Raw genomic sequence first — 15,466 nt, 5'->3', positions numbered from 1 at the left:
CATGTATGAGATGTTTAATAAAGATTGGTGGAAAGCGGTAGCAGCTGGAACACAGAACCCTCCCAAGGGTTGGACTTGAAAACATCAATCTCTGTGCTGGAGCAATAAAAGGCAGGAGGCAGCTGAAGCATTGGCAGAGGTGGAAGGGAATGGAGGAAGGGTGTCACTGGGCAGAGGCTGTTCATTGTTTTTTCCCCTGGGCATCGCGGGCTCCGGTACTCTGGATCCAGCCACTGAACTCAATTAATGCTTGTCTCTTTATGTTGTTGATAAAATCATCTTGTAACATTCCAGATGCCTAATAAGGGTGTGTGCAGCTACTGGGCAGTGAGTCCTGGAATCTCCCCGCCTTCAGCACACCTTGGTAGTAATGGTGATTTTTAAAAGCTGGGAAGCCCAGAGTGAATTCTCCCAAAACAGACTTGGTCAGTCCCAACGTCAGCAGAGATTCAGAGCCCAACCTGCAGTGGTTCCAGAAAGAGAAGCCAATGACAACACGCAGTGGGGGTGCAGCAGGGAGACCCAAAGCGCAGGAGGAACCCAGGACCCAGGACAAGGAAGACCCAGTTTTGCCCAGGGAAAGTCAAAGAAACTTCCAGAGCTGGAAACGTGGAGAATAGAAATGGATGGACTTTCAGTTAAGCATGCAAATGGAACCTACCCAGTTGTCTCCTCTCCCTCCTGGGATCCCACTGAGACATAGGAAAGGAATTGAAATGGTGTAAACCCACATCACAGGGAAAGGGAGAGGATTCTCAGAGGGCTGGAGATTTCAGCAAGTTTATGAAACAGAACAGTGGGAGGTAGGTGAGGAAGAGGAAGCCAAAGCCGGCGTGAGAAGAGAGATCCCATTTTCTTAACAGAGCCCCAGAAAGGCTTGAAAATCGGTTACACCAGGTACAGCACAGGACAGGTGCGAGATGTGTGCGTAACACCAGGGCATTATGTGAAAGCTGGTCTGTGGAACGGCTGCCGCTGCTTCCATCCCCAGGAAAACAAACAAGTCATTTAAAGAAACTACAAGGTAGGTCCTAGAGAAAACAACCCTCACAAACACTCGGGCTTGCAGAGGTTCACAGTGTAACACTCAACTTGCTGCCTCAGACCCTAAAATGAAGCTCGCCAGGCAACAGCGCTTGCCCCTGTGCACAAAGCTGCCAACATTGGTTACTTTTACTGCCTCACTTTTAAAATACAAACCGATAACCAAGGATTTAAGGGAAGCAAGCGACAAACAACAACAAAAATCCCAGAGAAAACAGATATAGCTCAGGAAGTAGAAAGGAACTTTAAAGACTACAAAATTTTAAACTCTAGTATCCTAAGAAAAATCCAAAACAGACTGCATCCATAAAACAAGAATAAGAGCCTATAAAAAGGAACAGTTAAAGAATAGGGGTTACAGAAATTTAAAACACAATTGCAGAAATTAAAATTTTAATTAGATTGCTGGAAGATAGAGTTGAGGAGTCTCCAGAAAGTAGGAAAGAGAAATTAAAAAGACAAGAGAAAAGAGAAGACAAAAAAGATTAAAGGAAAGGAGAAGAGGTCAGCCTGGTGGCATAGTGGTTAAGTTTGCACACTCTGCTTTGGTGGCCCAGGGTTCACAGGTTCAGATCCTGGGCGTGGACCTAGCACTGCTTGTCAAGCCATGCTGTGGCGGCACCCCATATAAAATAAAGGAAGATTGTCACAGACGTTAGCTCAGCAACAATCTTCCTCAAGCAAAAAGAGGAAGATTGGCAACAGATGTTAGCTCAAGGCCCATCTTCCTCACCGGAAAAAAAAAAAAGGCAAGGAGAGGAGAAAAATTTATCAAGGAAACAGTATAAGAGAACTTCACAAAACTTAAGGACACAAGTCTCCACAGGACTCTGGATGTCTCCAGCTGTGTGGATGGAAATAAAGAGTGATACATGGCACATTATATTGAAACCAAAACGCAAAGGACATAGAGAAGATCCTAAAGTATTCCAAAAAGAAAAAATGAGTCGACTATAAATAATAACAACAAATTCCCATCAGCAATCTTGGTGGGAGAAGATCATTTGGATTTGGAATTCTATTCCCAACTAAACTAGCGATTGAGTGTGAGAGGAGAATAAAGAAAGAAAATTTCAGGCAAGGACTCAGAAAAGAGATGCCCTCTGTATCCCTCTCCTAAGCAGTTACTGAATGAGGGAGTAAACGAAGAGAAAGACATGGAATAGGAAAGAGCGGAAGGAACCAAGGGAAGCCGTGGAGAGAAACTCCAGCAAACAGCTGGGGAGCAGGCCCAGTGGTTTTTAGAAATTCCAGAAAAAGGAAAGATGTGCTTGAAAGGAAATGTAATGTAATGTTTGACACTATACTAAACAATATTTCAAAGGAACAATGACGTCAACTCCTTTTTATTCATTTTCAAGATTTTCAACAATCACTAAAATTTTAATCATGATCAGAGAGTATAAAGGTCATCAGTCTTGACAGAAACTGGAAGGTAGAGGGCAAAGGAGAGCTTGGGACAAATAGGAGCACTGACGTCAACTTACAGAGAACGTCGTTAGTAGAGACTGTCTATTGTCAATGGAACAAGATATAAAAGTAAAATTTTAAGTCACAAATGTAATCCTTAGAAAACTATATGGCACTAGAACTTTAAAGTTGAATCATAGTTGACTACATTCTGGGCCATAATACAAGTCTCAAAAATGTTCGAAGAATTGTGATCAGACAGACCACAACTGAGTTAGAAATCAATAGTAGAAAGGTTAAAAAAATTGGAATATTCTAGAGTAAGGGGCTGGCCCAGCGCAGCAGTTAAGTTCGCATGTTCCACTTCTCGGCGGCCCAGGGTTCGCTGGTTTGAATCCCAGGTGCGGACACGGCACCGCTTGGCAAGCCATGCTGTGGTAGGCGTCCCACATATAAAGTAGAGGAAGATGGGCACGATGTTAGCTCAGGGCCAGTCTTCCTCAGCAAAAAGAGGAAGACTGGCAGCAGTTAGCTCAGGGCTAACCTTTCTCAAAAAAAAACAATTGGAATAAAAAGCACACTTCTAAATAACTCAGTTCAAAGAAAAAATCATAACGGAAATGAGAAAATATAGAAGTGAACGATAATAGAGAATTAGCACTAACAGCAATACCACAGGTTAACACGGCCACTGCTAGGAAAGAGGAACTTAGGGGACATTCACAGCCTGAAAAAGAAGAAAGAATGACACTTAACAGGCTATGTATCTCACCTAAGAAGTCACAAGGAAAAAACAACTAAATAGACTTAAAGAAAGTAGAGGTGGGGGGCCGGCCCCGTGGCCAAGTGGTTAGGCTCGTGCGCTCCGCTTCGGCAGCCCAGGGTTTCTCCGGTTCGAATCCCAGGCGCGGACATGGCGCCGCTCATCAGGCCATGCTGAGGTGGCATCCCACATGCCACAACTAGAAGGACCCACAACTGAAATATACAGCTATGTACTGGGGGGCTTTGGAGAGAAAAAGGAAAAATAAAATCTTTTAAAAAAAAAAAAGGAAGAAAGTAGAGGGAGGAAATCATAAAGATAGAAGCTGACAATGAATGAACTAGAAAAGAATGATGCAATGGAAAGGTGCGACAAAGCCCCAAGTTTGTTCTTAGTAAAAGCTAATAAAATAGCAAAAATATGGCAAGATTGATCAAGACAAAAGGAAGATGAATATAAACAATATTAGGGATGAAAAAAAAGGACAACTAGAGATACAGCAGAGATTTTAAAGCAAAATAGAAATAAAATCATGAAAAATGTTAGGCTAACAAATTTGAAAACTTAGAGACAAAATGAAAAGTTTCCTAAAAAATACATAATGTAACAAAAGTGGGGAAAAGAAAATTGAATAGCCACTGAAAAGAATTAAATCGGTAGTTAAAAATAAACCACACAGACTTATACATTCGGTGGTAGCCAGGCTCCCAATTGGCCCCCAGTGATCCGTGCCTCCCGGTATTCCCACTCAGTGAATAGGGTTGACCAATAGGATACAGTGGAAATGATGAAATGTGAGTCTTAGGCTAGACTGTAAAAGACATTGTGACTTCTATCCCAATATCTCTCTCTTGAATCACTCGCTTTGGGGAGTGTCAGCTGCCACGTCATGAGGACACTCAAGCAGCCCTATGAACAGGGTCACACGGCAACGACCTGAGGCTTCCAGCCATTAGCCAGCAAAGAACCACCAACAACCATGTGAGAAGCAGCTCCTGCAGCCCCTGTCATGATGGCCATAGTCCCAGCCAACATTCCAATGATAACCCCATGAAAGCCTGAGCCAGAACGACCCACTTAAGCTGCTCCCAAATTTCTGACCCTCAGAAACTGTGAGATAAAACATTTTATTGTTTTAAGCCAATAAGATGTGGGGTATTTGTTCTGCAGCAGTAGATACACGTCTACCATAAAACCAGGCCAAGGTGGTTTTAGAAGGGAGTTCTAGAATACATTCAACAAAAAGAGAATCCCATTTTTTACAAACTGTTCCAGAAAGATTTTCCCCACCCATTTTATGAAACTGTATAATTTGGATTATGCAGTCAAAATCAAGATATTATTTTTTAAAAATTTACAAGAGAATCTCATTAATGAACAGATAATAAAAGTTCTAAACAAAACATTAGCTAACTGGATCCAGCGATGTATTTTTCTTTCTTTCTTTTTCTTCTTCTCCCCAAAGCCCCCCAGGACACAGTTGTGTATTCTAGTTGTGAGTGCTTCTGCTTGTGGCATGTGGGCCGCCGCCTCAGCATGGCCTGACGAGCGGTGCCATGTCCGTGCCCAGGATCCAAACCAGCAAAACCCTGGGCTGCTGAAGTGGAGAGCGCAAACTTAACCATTCAGCCACAGGCTGGCCCCCAACAATATGTTTTTAAAATGCATAACCAGCTTGGTTTACTTCAGGAATGCAAGAATGAACTTATTTTTCAAAATCTATAAATTTTATCCATCACTTTACCTCAGTGAGGGAGAAAAACTGTATGAGCGTCCTAACAGATGAAAAACATTTTTGATAAAATTTAACAACTACTCATGATTTAAAAAAATGCTTAGCAAACTAGGACTAGAAATGTCACATCTATTTATGAAACATTAGAGGCATTTAATTTACAATCAAGATGGTTTTAAGCATGCTCACCATCACTATTTCTACTCAACGTGGTATTGGAAGTTTCAGCAACTACAGATAAGATTTTTTAAAATAGAAAAATAAGTAAGTAAAAGGTATAAGGGTTTAACAGGAAGAAACTAATTAAAATTATTGTCAGATATAAGATAATTATGTGAAAATAAATTCCATTTCTATGTGTTGGTAGGAAACTATTAGAAAATGTAATTTTTTAAAACAATATCACCTATAATAGCAACAACAATTCAAAAAAGGGGGACAATACCTAGGAATAAATCAAACAAAATCTGTGCAAGATTTTTATGAAAAAAATTCTGAACCTCATTGAAAGATTAGAAAAGACCTAAATAAATGGAAGGATGAACTATGTTTACAGACAAGTGCACCGGGTATTATAAAGACTGCAAATTCTCTCCCAAATTAGTTTACAAATTCACTGTGATTCCTATCAGAATCCCAGCTGGGTTTCTCAGTGGAGCTTGACATGCTGACTCTGGAGTGGGCATAGAATTGCAAAGGGCCCAGAAAAGAAGAGGCTGTCCCAAAGAAGAACAAGGCGGAGTGGCGACCCCATACCAAGAACTATTACAGCTACAACGATGAAGGCAGTGACTGTGATATAAGACTAGACAAACTGGCCAATGGTTTAGGCTACAGAACCCAGAAACCAACCTATGCACCTATGGAAACTCGATAAATGACAGGGCGGCTTCACAACGCAGTGGGAGAAGGACGGACTAGGTGAAAAATGGTCTGGGACAACAGGATATACATTTGGGAAAAATACAGTTGGTTCCCTACATCACACCATATACAAAAATAAATTCCATGTGCATTAAAGACCTAAATGTGAGAAACAAAACTTTACAACTTTTAGAAGAAAATATAGGAGGCTATGTTTATGACTCGAGAGTAGGAAGAATTTAAGACTTTTTTTAAAGTACAAACTATAAAGCTGTAACGCTGAATTTGACTAGAGGGAAATTAAAGCTTCTGTTCCACAAAAGACAGCATAGATAAAGTGAAATAAGAAGGCACAAACTGAAAAAGGATAGCTGCAAAGCAAATAATTTACAGAAGATTAGTGTCCAGGATATGTAAAGAATTCTCACAAATCAACAGGAAAAAGACAAGATGCTCCATTATAAACAGGTCAATGTCTATGCACAGATAATTCTCAGAAGAAATCTGAATGTTCGATAAACATTTCAAAATAAGTTCAACTTCAGCAGTTGTCAGGGAAACAGAAGATAAAACAACGAGATAGGATTTCATAACCATCAGATTGACAAAATTAAAAATTCTGACATTATCAAGAGTTGGGGAGGATATGGAGTAATGGGAAATAAAAAGAAAAGAAAAAACAGTGGGCATAAATGTCCATCAACAGGAGAACAGATACACTGTGGTATCTTCATTCAATAGAATATTCACAGCTATTAAAATGAATGAACTGGAGCCAGATGGTCCATGTGGATACATCTCAAAAATGTCAGCGTAGAAAAGAAAGTTGAAGAATGCTACATGCAGAATGGCATCATTTATCTAAACTTTGAAAACAGACAAAGCATTACATCAGCTTGTTCAGAATTGTAGACACATGTAGTAAGAGTATAAACACATCAGCATCGGGACGCAACACACCAACTTTAGTGGGTAGGCTACGTCTCGGGAGAGGACAGGAAGGAGACTTTATCCATCAACTCAACTTCATTTGTCGTGTTTTTTCTGTTATTAAAATATCTGAAGCAAATACAGCAGAGTATAAAGATTGTATAAAGCTGGTTGAGGCTCCAAAGTTGTTCTCCAGACTTTTTTGAACATTTGAAGATAATGGCCAAGAGTTCGGGGGAGATGTTTTAGTTGAAGGGGACGCCAAAGCCTAACTCCATGGAAGCATGTGCTTTGGTTTACCCACTGCTCCATCCCTCCCCTGAGAAGAGTGCCTGGTACAAGGACGGGCTCAGCAAATACTTGCTGAATGAATGGACGTATGAAAGGCATTGAGACATGTTAGGACACAGTGTGTTCTTAAGGAGCTAGTCATAATAGTAGCTGACGTCTACTGAGCGCCATATGAACCAGACACTGACTTAACTCTTTAGCGTGTCATTTCGTCCTTGCAACAACAGTGAGGACCATTATCATCCTCACTCTACAGATGAGGAAACAGAGGCTTAGAAAGCTAGGTAGCTTGCCTGAGAGCATAGTGGTTAGGACTAGAGTTTATATTGCATCAAAAAATTCTGGGTTTTATGCTGTAGGTAGTTGCAAAATTTGAAGCAGTGGAAATAAATAAGACCAAGTCGAGCCAAAGAACCCACAGAGCAGGAGGCACATAAACATACACCCACCCTAGAGTGAAGGGTGAGCAGGAGCAGACGGGGGTGGGGAGGCTGCCTGGTGCCCAACAGCCCGAGAGGTGGGCACCCAGCGGGGAACTCTTCCGTCTGCCTGGGCAATCAGGGAAGCCTTTCCCAGGAGGAGATATCTGAACTTGGCCTTGAAGGAGAGGTGCATCTACAGATGCCAGGAACCCAGGGATTCGTGCTTCACCTCCAGTTGGTGTTGTTCAACGATCCACTGCTCTGGACTCGGAGGACAGAGCCTGACCACGCAGGGCTGAGACCACCCACAGGTGAAGACAAACTGGTTTGAATGAAATCTCCAATTTGAGAAAATTTGCTCTCACCTTTATACACACAGAGAAAAAATCAGCTCAAAGCTCTTCTTTAGCAATCATGACAGGAGTAATAATTACTCACCCTTTAATAAGAGCTAACACTTACTGAGCATTTATCGTGTACAGCGCACCGGGCTAAGTCACCACAGGCTTCATGGTCCTTAATTCTCTCAACCACTCTACAAGGCAAGTGCTGTTTAGCCCTTTCCAGAGATGAGGGAACCAAGGCTTAGAGAAGTTCGCTGTCTTGCCCAAAGTCCCATGCAGTTAGGAAGTGGTGGAGCCGGGATTTGAACCCACCGTTCTCAACTCTCCAGCCCATGGTTTAACCACGGCGTCTCACAAGCACAGACATCCAATTAAAGCAACAAGGGTTTTACTGCTCTCAATTGGAAGAATAAATGAGAACGTGATCCCTGTATAATAAACTAGAAACCAAGCTGATCATTACATTCACGAGCACCCGTCACACGTGAGGTGCTCCATAAACGCTTGTGAAATGAGGTAGCGTTCAGTTCCAGGAAATGAAAGCCAACCCAGTGTCAAAATGACACACTTCACCCATGAAGGAAGCAAGCAGAAACTCACAGACCACGCAAACGTGCAGAGCAGGTCTTCGCAGGCACACACTGGGCCTTTCGGAATCAGTGGCCCCTCCCCACCCCACACTCAGCCCTCCAGGCCAGCTCTCAGTCCTCCCTTGCATCTCTGTGTCCTCCCCCTACTCCTGCTTCTTGGCACTCACCCTTGACTACAAGCTGCAATGGCTTCTGTCACTGGGTGCTGAGCTCCTTGGGGAAGCCGTATGTTCTTTATCTCTCCGCCTGTCACAGAGTGGGACGCCTCTGAAAATACACGTGGATGAATGGAGTCATCCAAACAGCCCACAGGTCAGAGATACGTAAAGTGAGAAAAAAACAGGATATTTGAAAGAACTGGAAAAGTTCTGCTTTTCAAATAAAAGTAGATAAAGAAAGTCATCCATCCTTTCCCCCAGGAAAGGACACCATTGCTTGGATCATGTGTGCTCCCTTTCTTCATGGCACACACATTTACCAGACACCTACAATGTGCAGGAGATGGGCCCTGGCCTGGAGTTGGCTGGCTCATTTGCACCCTTCCTCAGTAAATACTGAAGAGCCCCGTCTCCACCAGGCACAGTGGGCACAGGATGGGCCAAACACAGCCCGAGCTCCTGTGTACCGAGGGGGTACACAGTAGTGAGGGAGAAAAGGCAGAGCTGCAGCCACAATTGGCAAACGTAAAGATTACCTCCCAGGAGAGGGAGGGAGGAGAAGGGAGACCTGGGGGGGGGGGGGCGATGGAGGAGTAAGGAGGGGGAAGGCAGTGAGAAGGGGGAGGAGGTGAAGGGAGAGCAAGACAGCAGCCCAGTCTATCTGGATTCTCCCCAGAGCCACATCTGACAAGATTCTGGTCACATTTTAATTAATCGCAAGGTTTTCCCATTGACTCAATACTCAAGAGCTCTATCTCTGATTAGTTTTCGAAAGAGCCCGCCGAGTTTAATCATAGCAAACACAATGATGCCAGTTATTATGGCCTGAGTAACTAAAAGCAGAAAATAAAGAGCCCAGAACAGGCTATGGTCTTGATGCTCGCCCTGGGCAAGCGGCTGGGCCCGTGCCCAGGGTTCTGAGCTCCTAGGCACCCAGGCAGGGTGGGTGGAGGCCGCGGGCAGGGCCGGCTGGGTGGGGGCTGCGGAGGAGCTGTCCGCGGGAGAGTAGGGAGGCGGGCCCCGGGTGCTCGGGCACCCCAGGTCACCTTCCCCCAGGGCCAAGAGCGGCCGGCCGGCGCGCTGCCCCGGGCCGCGACAGCGCGGGGGCTCCACTCGGCTCACGAGGCCCGAGTGCTGCCGCAGCCACTCCAGGAATGGCCCGAGGCCACAATCGCAGCGCCAAGGATTGTGCCCCAGCAGGACCTCCGTCAGCCGGGGCAGAGCCTCAAACACGTCGCCAGCCAGGCTCTCCAGCTGGTTGTGGTCGAGCTGGACCTCCTCCAGGCTGCTGAGGTTGCGGAAGAGCGCGCGGGGCAGGGCCCGCAGCCGGTTGTGGCGCAGCGACACTTGGCGCAGCCTGCGGAGGCCGCGCAGCAAGCCGTAGGGGAGGGAGGCCAGGCTGTTGGAGCGCAGCGCGAGCACCCGGAGCTCGCCGAGGCCTCGGAAGGCGCCCTCTGGGAGCGCGCTCAGAAGCGGGCTCAGAGTCACCCCCAACACCCGCAGGCGGCTCAGGTTGCGGAAGGCGGCGGCTGGCAGGGTGCGCAGCCGGGTGCCGTTCAGCCACAGCTCCTGCAGGCCGGCCATCTCCCCGAAGAGCACCTCCGGGAGCTCTTCCAGCGGGTTCTCGAACAGGGTCAATAGAGTCAAATTGTGCGAATGAAGAAAGAGAGCAGAGGGCAGGAATTCGAGGTGGTTTCTGGAAAGAGTCAAATAGCTCAGGTTTTGGAGCCGGTCGAAGGCACCGGGTGCGATGAAACGGATGTGATTTCTGTCGAGCTGCAGCTCGATCAGGGCGCGCAGGCTGTTCAACAACCCCGAATCCAGAGAGACGAGCTGGTTCGAGTGGAGCAGAAGTTTCTCAAGCTTAGCCTGTGCCCCAAGCAATCCCTTGGGCAGGTGAGTCAAATTGTTTCCCGATAAATCCAACAATTTCAGGTTCCCCAGAGTTGTGAAGAGGCTAAGAGGAAGGAAAGCGAGTTGATTTTGGTTCAAAAAGAGCTCCTGCAGGTTAACCAGTTTCTGAAACATGTTTTGGTCAATGCCCTTTAGTTCATTGCGGTCCAAAAACAACTGCTCTAGGAGGACCATCTTATCCAATAGCGCGCCTGGAAGATGAGTGATCTTGTTGCGGGACAATCTCAGGGTTTTTAGTTTTATCAGGTCATCGAAGGTGCCGGGGGCAATGGCGGAAATGTGGCTGTCTGACAGCATCAGGCGCTGCAGGACGGTCATACCACTGAAGCTGTCATTCCGCAAGGCGCCGCGGCTCATTCGGGAGAGCAGGATGAGCGTGAGGTTGGTGGGCAGGCCGAGCGCGGCGATGCGCGCCACGTCGCCCCCGGAGCACTGCGCAACGTCCCGGAAGGCACACTTGCAGGCTGGTGGGCAGGGGAAGGGCTGGGCGCGCAGGAGCCCGAGCACGGCGCACAGCAAGGCGCTCCTCAGCATGTCTGAAAAGGCAAGAGCGGGAGGTCTGAGGGCAACAAGCAAGGGGAAACGCTCATCTTCGGTCTTGTAACCCTGCGGGGGAATGAGCCTTTCGCCAGGATCATCACTGACTTTGAATGGTATCCAGATACAAAGTCGCCCTCTTCTTAGGAGCGTACGTTTTCCTGGGTAGTGAGAAGACATTCCTTCTACACTACGAGGTCTCATTCCTTCTTTTGTTTTACTGATTTTCTGCCTTCAGTTTAAAGCATTGAAATTGAAGTGTTTTCAAGCTATAGAAAAGTCAATACTTCAGAATCGTTACATGGCGAGACTTAAAATAATTATTCTCACACTCAAGCTGCAGACATCACTGAGCAGTGCCCACTGTGAAAGCAGCCCTGCTCTTGACTTCATCACTCACCCAGGGCTGGCCATGACCAACAGCCGTGAAGGGAACCGCGAAGTCTGCTAAAACAGCCACCCCCACCTGATGCCTTTGATCACAACCACACTATAGGCGCAGTACTGACTTACTATACTAAACAACGAACACCCCACAATAGTGAACACCCTGTTAGCCATGCTGAGAAAAGCAGGTAACATCCCGATCACTTTATGCCAGGCCTTGTTCTCTGGACTTTATTTAAATTAATTCATTTAATCCTTACAATAACCCTATGAGGTAGGTGCTATTATTATCCCCAATTAAAAGAGGAAGAACCTAAGGCACAGAAAGGCTAAGTAACTTAGCCAAGGTCACAGAGCTAGAATTTAAGAGTAGTACTTCTGATTGAGCCATAAAAAAGGAGCTATCATTTCTAAGATGCTTAATTAAAAATTAATACTCGTGACATTGAATTATTTGTGAAATACGCAGAGTAATACTAATCTACCAAAATAATGTTTCCCAAATGTAATTTTGCACAAACCATTTCTTGTACTAAATTTTATTTCGTACGCAGCACAGGCCGACAGAGCCCTCCAGTTGCCCATATTTTAAAAAATATTTGGCCTTACCTGCAATGGTACTGCACCCCAAAGCAACTGAAAAGCTTAGAGCTTTGCCTGTGACTCGGCACTTTCCAAAGGAAGAGGAGGTATCCTTGCATCCTGAGGATAAAGACTGCACCAGAAAAACAGTCATGGAAAGGACCCTATCTCAGAGGGCGTATTCCGGTTCTTAATCACAAATATCTTCCAACTGAAAAAGAAACCATATACAGCCTAAGTCCTACTATCAAACTGGTAAAAGCAGGAGGGAGAGAAGCTTCTCCATAAATGGCACAATACGGCTCTGTGATGCTAGAAAAGTTGAATGACGCAGTCGGCTCATTGCAGCAGCCTCACCCCCAGAGAGCCACCCTTCCTTTGGGTCTTTCTTTTCATGCCACATTGCCCCAATTCCCTACTCCAGGTCCCCCTGCCCCCCTTGTATGAATACTAAGGCTAAGAACATTCTTAAAAGCTCCATTTTTTTTTCTTTTTAGGAATAATAAGGCTAAAAATATCCTCAAATATGTTCAATAATGGCATTCCTGGATTGAAGGATGCCACATGCTCACTTTAACTTAGGAATGTCCAACTGCTTTCCAAAGTAGTGGTACCAATACATAATGCCACCTGCAGTGTATGATAGTTCTTGTGCCTCACAGCTCTGTCCGCACTTGGAATTGATTTTTTTAATTTAATTTTTGCCGCTCATATGAAATAATTGTCTCAGTGTGGTTTTTTAACTTTTCATTTTCCCATTTAATTATGAACTTGAGCATCTTTCCATATTTTTAAGAGCCATTTGTGCTTCATCTTCTGAGAAATTTGGGTTCTTTTCTTTTGCTTATTTCTCTACAAGCAAAATGTTTGTCCTTTAAAAAAGTGAATTGTAGGCATTCTTTATATATTCTGGATACTAATCCTTTGCCAGTTATACGTGTTACAAATATCTCCAACTAGTTTGTGGTTTGCCTTTTCACCTTCTTTATGATGTCTTTTGATGGATAGATATCTTGATAGGGGCAAAATTATCAGTCTTTTATGATTGCGTTTTTTGTGTCTATTAAAACAAATCCTCAGGGGCCGGCCCCGTGGCTGAGTCGTTACATTCGCCCCTCCACTTTGGTGGCCCAGGGTTCGGATCCTAGGCGCAGACATGGCACCGCTCATTAGGCCATGTTCAGGTTGCGTCCCACATGCCACAACTAGAAGGACCCACAACTAAAATATACGACTGTGTACTGAGGGCATTTGGGGAGAAAAAAGCAGGAAAAAATAAAAAATCCCCTCCTCCCAACACAGAAAAATATTCCCCTATTATGCTTTAAGTTTTATAGGTTTGTCCTTTGCATTTGGAAAGTTCCTGGAATTGACTTTTGTGTATGATGTGAGTTGAGTCCAATTTTATCTTTTCCCATGAGGATAAGCAGCTGTCCTAGCCCCATTTATATATATAAACCCCTTCTTCCCTCAGAGCTACAATGTCAGCACAGTCGTGAGCCAACATCTCGTGAATGTGTGGGTCTGTTTCTGGGCTATTTGGTAACCCTGCACCAACACCACACTGAAATAACCTTTTGAAGTTTAAAGACTCAAAATATCCAGTGTTTTATGAAGTGTGAAGAAACAGACATTCTCATACTACAGTGGTGGGACTATAAGTTGGGGTAAACTTTTTGGAGGAAAATTTAGTAGTATCAACCAAATTTCAAATACACTGGTGGTGTAGTGACTAAGTTTGCGTGCTCTGCTTCCACGGCCTGGGGTTCACAGGTTCGGATCCCAGGCGCAGACCTAGCACCACTCATCAAGCCATGCTGTGGTGGCATCCCACATAAAATACAGGAAGATCAGCACAAATGTTAGCTCAGCAACAATTTCCCCAAACACAAAGAGGAAGATTGGCAACAGATGTTAGCTCAGGGCCAATCTTCCTCACAAAATGAATATATATATCCTTTGTCCAGCAGTTCCACCACTAAAAATATACTCTATGGATATGGTGCAGAAAGACACTTATTGCAGAAGTGCTTGTAATAGGGGGGAAAAATGAAAACCTAAATGCCCTTCATCAGGGAAGTAGTCATTTAAATTAGGGTACATCCATGCAACAGGATGCCTTTCATGGCTTTAAAAAGAATAGAGTTGAGGTGCAAATGCTGGCATACCTTTCTAAGACATACTGAATGACATATAGCGAAGGCAGTGTAGCACATAAAATGGTATTGTTTGTGTAGCATTTAAAAAAATATATTTATATGAGGATATATACATACATATTTTTCTGGAAGGATACACTCAGGAAACTTTAGTATTCACCTTTTGGGAGAGAAATCAGGGAATAGGTAGACTTCCTTATATTTATATATCTTTCTATGAGGTTTGAATTTTTATTAAGTGTGCTTATATCACTACTAAGAGATTTTAATGCAAAATAAAGTGATCTGGGAGGGAAAATGGCATCATTTAAGAGAAAAGGTAAGAATGTGGGCATTAAAAAAATACTGGGGAAAGTCAATGCTTGATTTGTGAAAGAACAAACACTAAGCTCTGGCATTACTGAGTGGAGTGGTACAGCAAAACTGGTTCTTAGTTTACCCTGGTTGGGAAAGCAGTCCCCTGAGCCATGACATTTGCAGGTGTTGTAGAAAAGACACTGAAATCCAATCAGCCTTTGATGTCGCCAAATGCAGTCAAAGCCCAGTGAATGCTGAGCTGACGGAAATTACCTTTGAAGCCGTGCAGCCCTAAGCCACAGGGAAAGCCGCGGCCTCTGCCGGGGATCGTGGAAGGGCTCTTTCAGCTCTGATCAAGGGAAGCAACTCCAGAGCCCAAAGCAGCTACTCTGACGACCTAGCGAGTCAGCCGTGCACACCAAGTGAAAGGCTCCTCGCCCACGAAAATGCCAGGGAGCCAGAGTGATCAAGGGACTGGGAAGGAGTGCCGTGGAATACTTGGAGTAAAACTTCGAGTCAAGTTCTGGTGAAGCTTCCTTAGCCTGTTTCCCCAGGAAGAGCTCCAATTAGAACAGCCTCCAAGTTTTGTATTCTGAAGAGACTAGGACATTCTGCCCGCCCAGGAAGGGAAAACGGGTATGGAGGTTGTGGTCACTGGAGAAGCACTGTGAGTCCATCCTGTGAATAAGTGGACAAGGTATATTTTGAGCAATGAAGTTGAGGGCTCCTGTGTTTCAGGTCCTTCAGATTTTGGATCCATGAAATGGCTCAGAAATCTGCTGTCCCAAGCGGCAGCTTGTGTGTGAAGGCACGGATCCCTGGCCTATGGGGTCTGGCCATTCAAAGGCAGGTGTCTGCCTGGATGAGATATGCTTTTCTCTGCCGTAGGGGAGACTCAGAGGCCACGCCACAGCAGGACCTCTCTGCACTTAGAGTAACCACAACCCCAGCTCCTTCAAGCTCCTAGAGCCCTCTCTGTCCTCCCGCAATATACACTCAGAAGAAGGCGGCTGGCGATGACATAGGGGGAAGAGGAAGA

General features: G+C 44.9%; 1 protein-coding gene across 1 annotated transcript; it reads right to left on the bottom strand.

Moving 5' to 3' along the window:
- Positions 1–9,147: 9,147 nt before the first annotated feature.
- GP5 (glycoprotein V platelet) lies at positions 9,148–11,356 on the bottom strand. Its single transcript, XM_014843430.3, has one exon. It carries the CDS (start codon positions 11,204–11,206, stop codon positions 9,287–9,289), a length of 1,920 nt encoding a protein of 639 aa, XP_014698916.3. The 5' UTR covers positions 11,207–11,356; the 3' UTR covers positions 9,148–9,286.
- Positions 11,357–15,466: the final 4,110 nt, after the last annotated feature.

The sequence above is a fragment of the Equus asinus genome, chromosome 5 (assembly GCF_041296235.1).
Source record: "Equus asinus isolate D_3611 breed Donkey chromosome 5, EquAss-T2T_v2, whole genome shotgun sequence".
Taxonomy (NCBI): Eukaryota; Metazoa; Chordata; class Mammalia; order Perissodactyla; family Equidae; genus Equus; species Equus asinus.
This window is presented reverse-complemented; position numbering and strand designations above follow the sequence as displayed.

Bases quoted from the DNA above. Each gene is read 5' to 3' on its own strand.
- GP5 (XM_014843430.3), bottom strand. From the start codon at position 11,206: ATGAGACCTCGTAGTGTAGAAGGAATGTCTTCTCACTACCCAGGAAAA.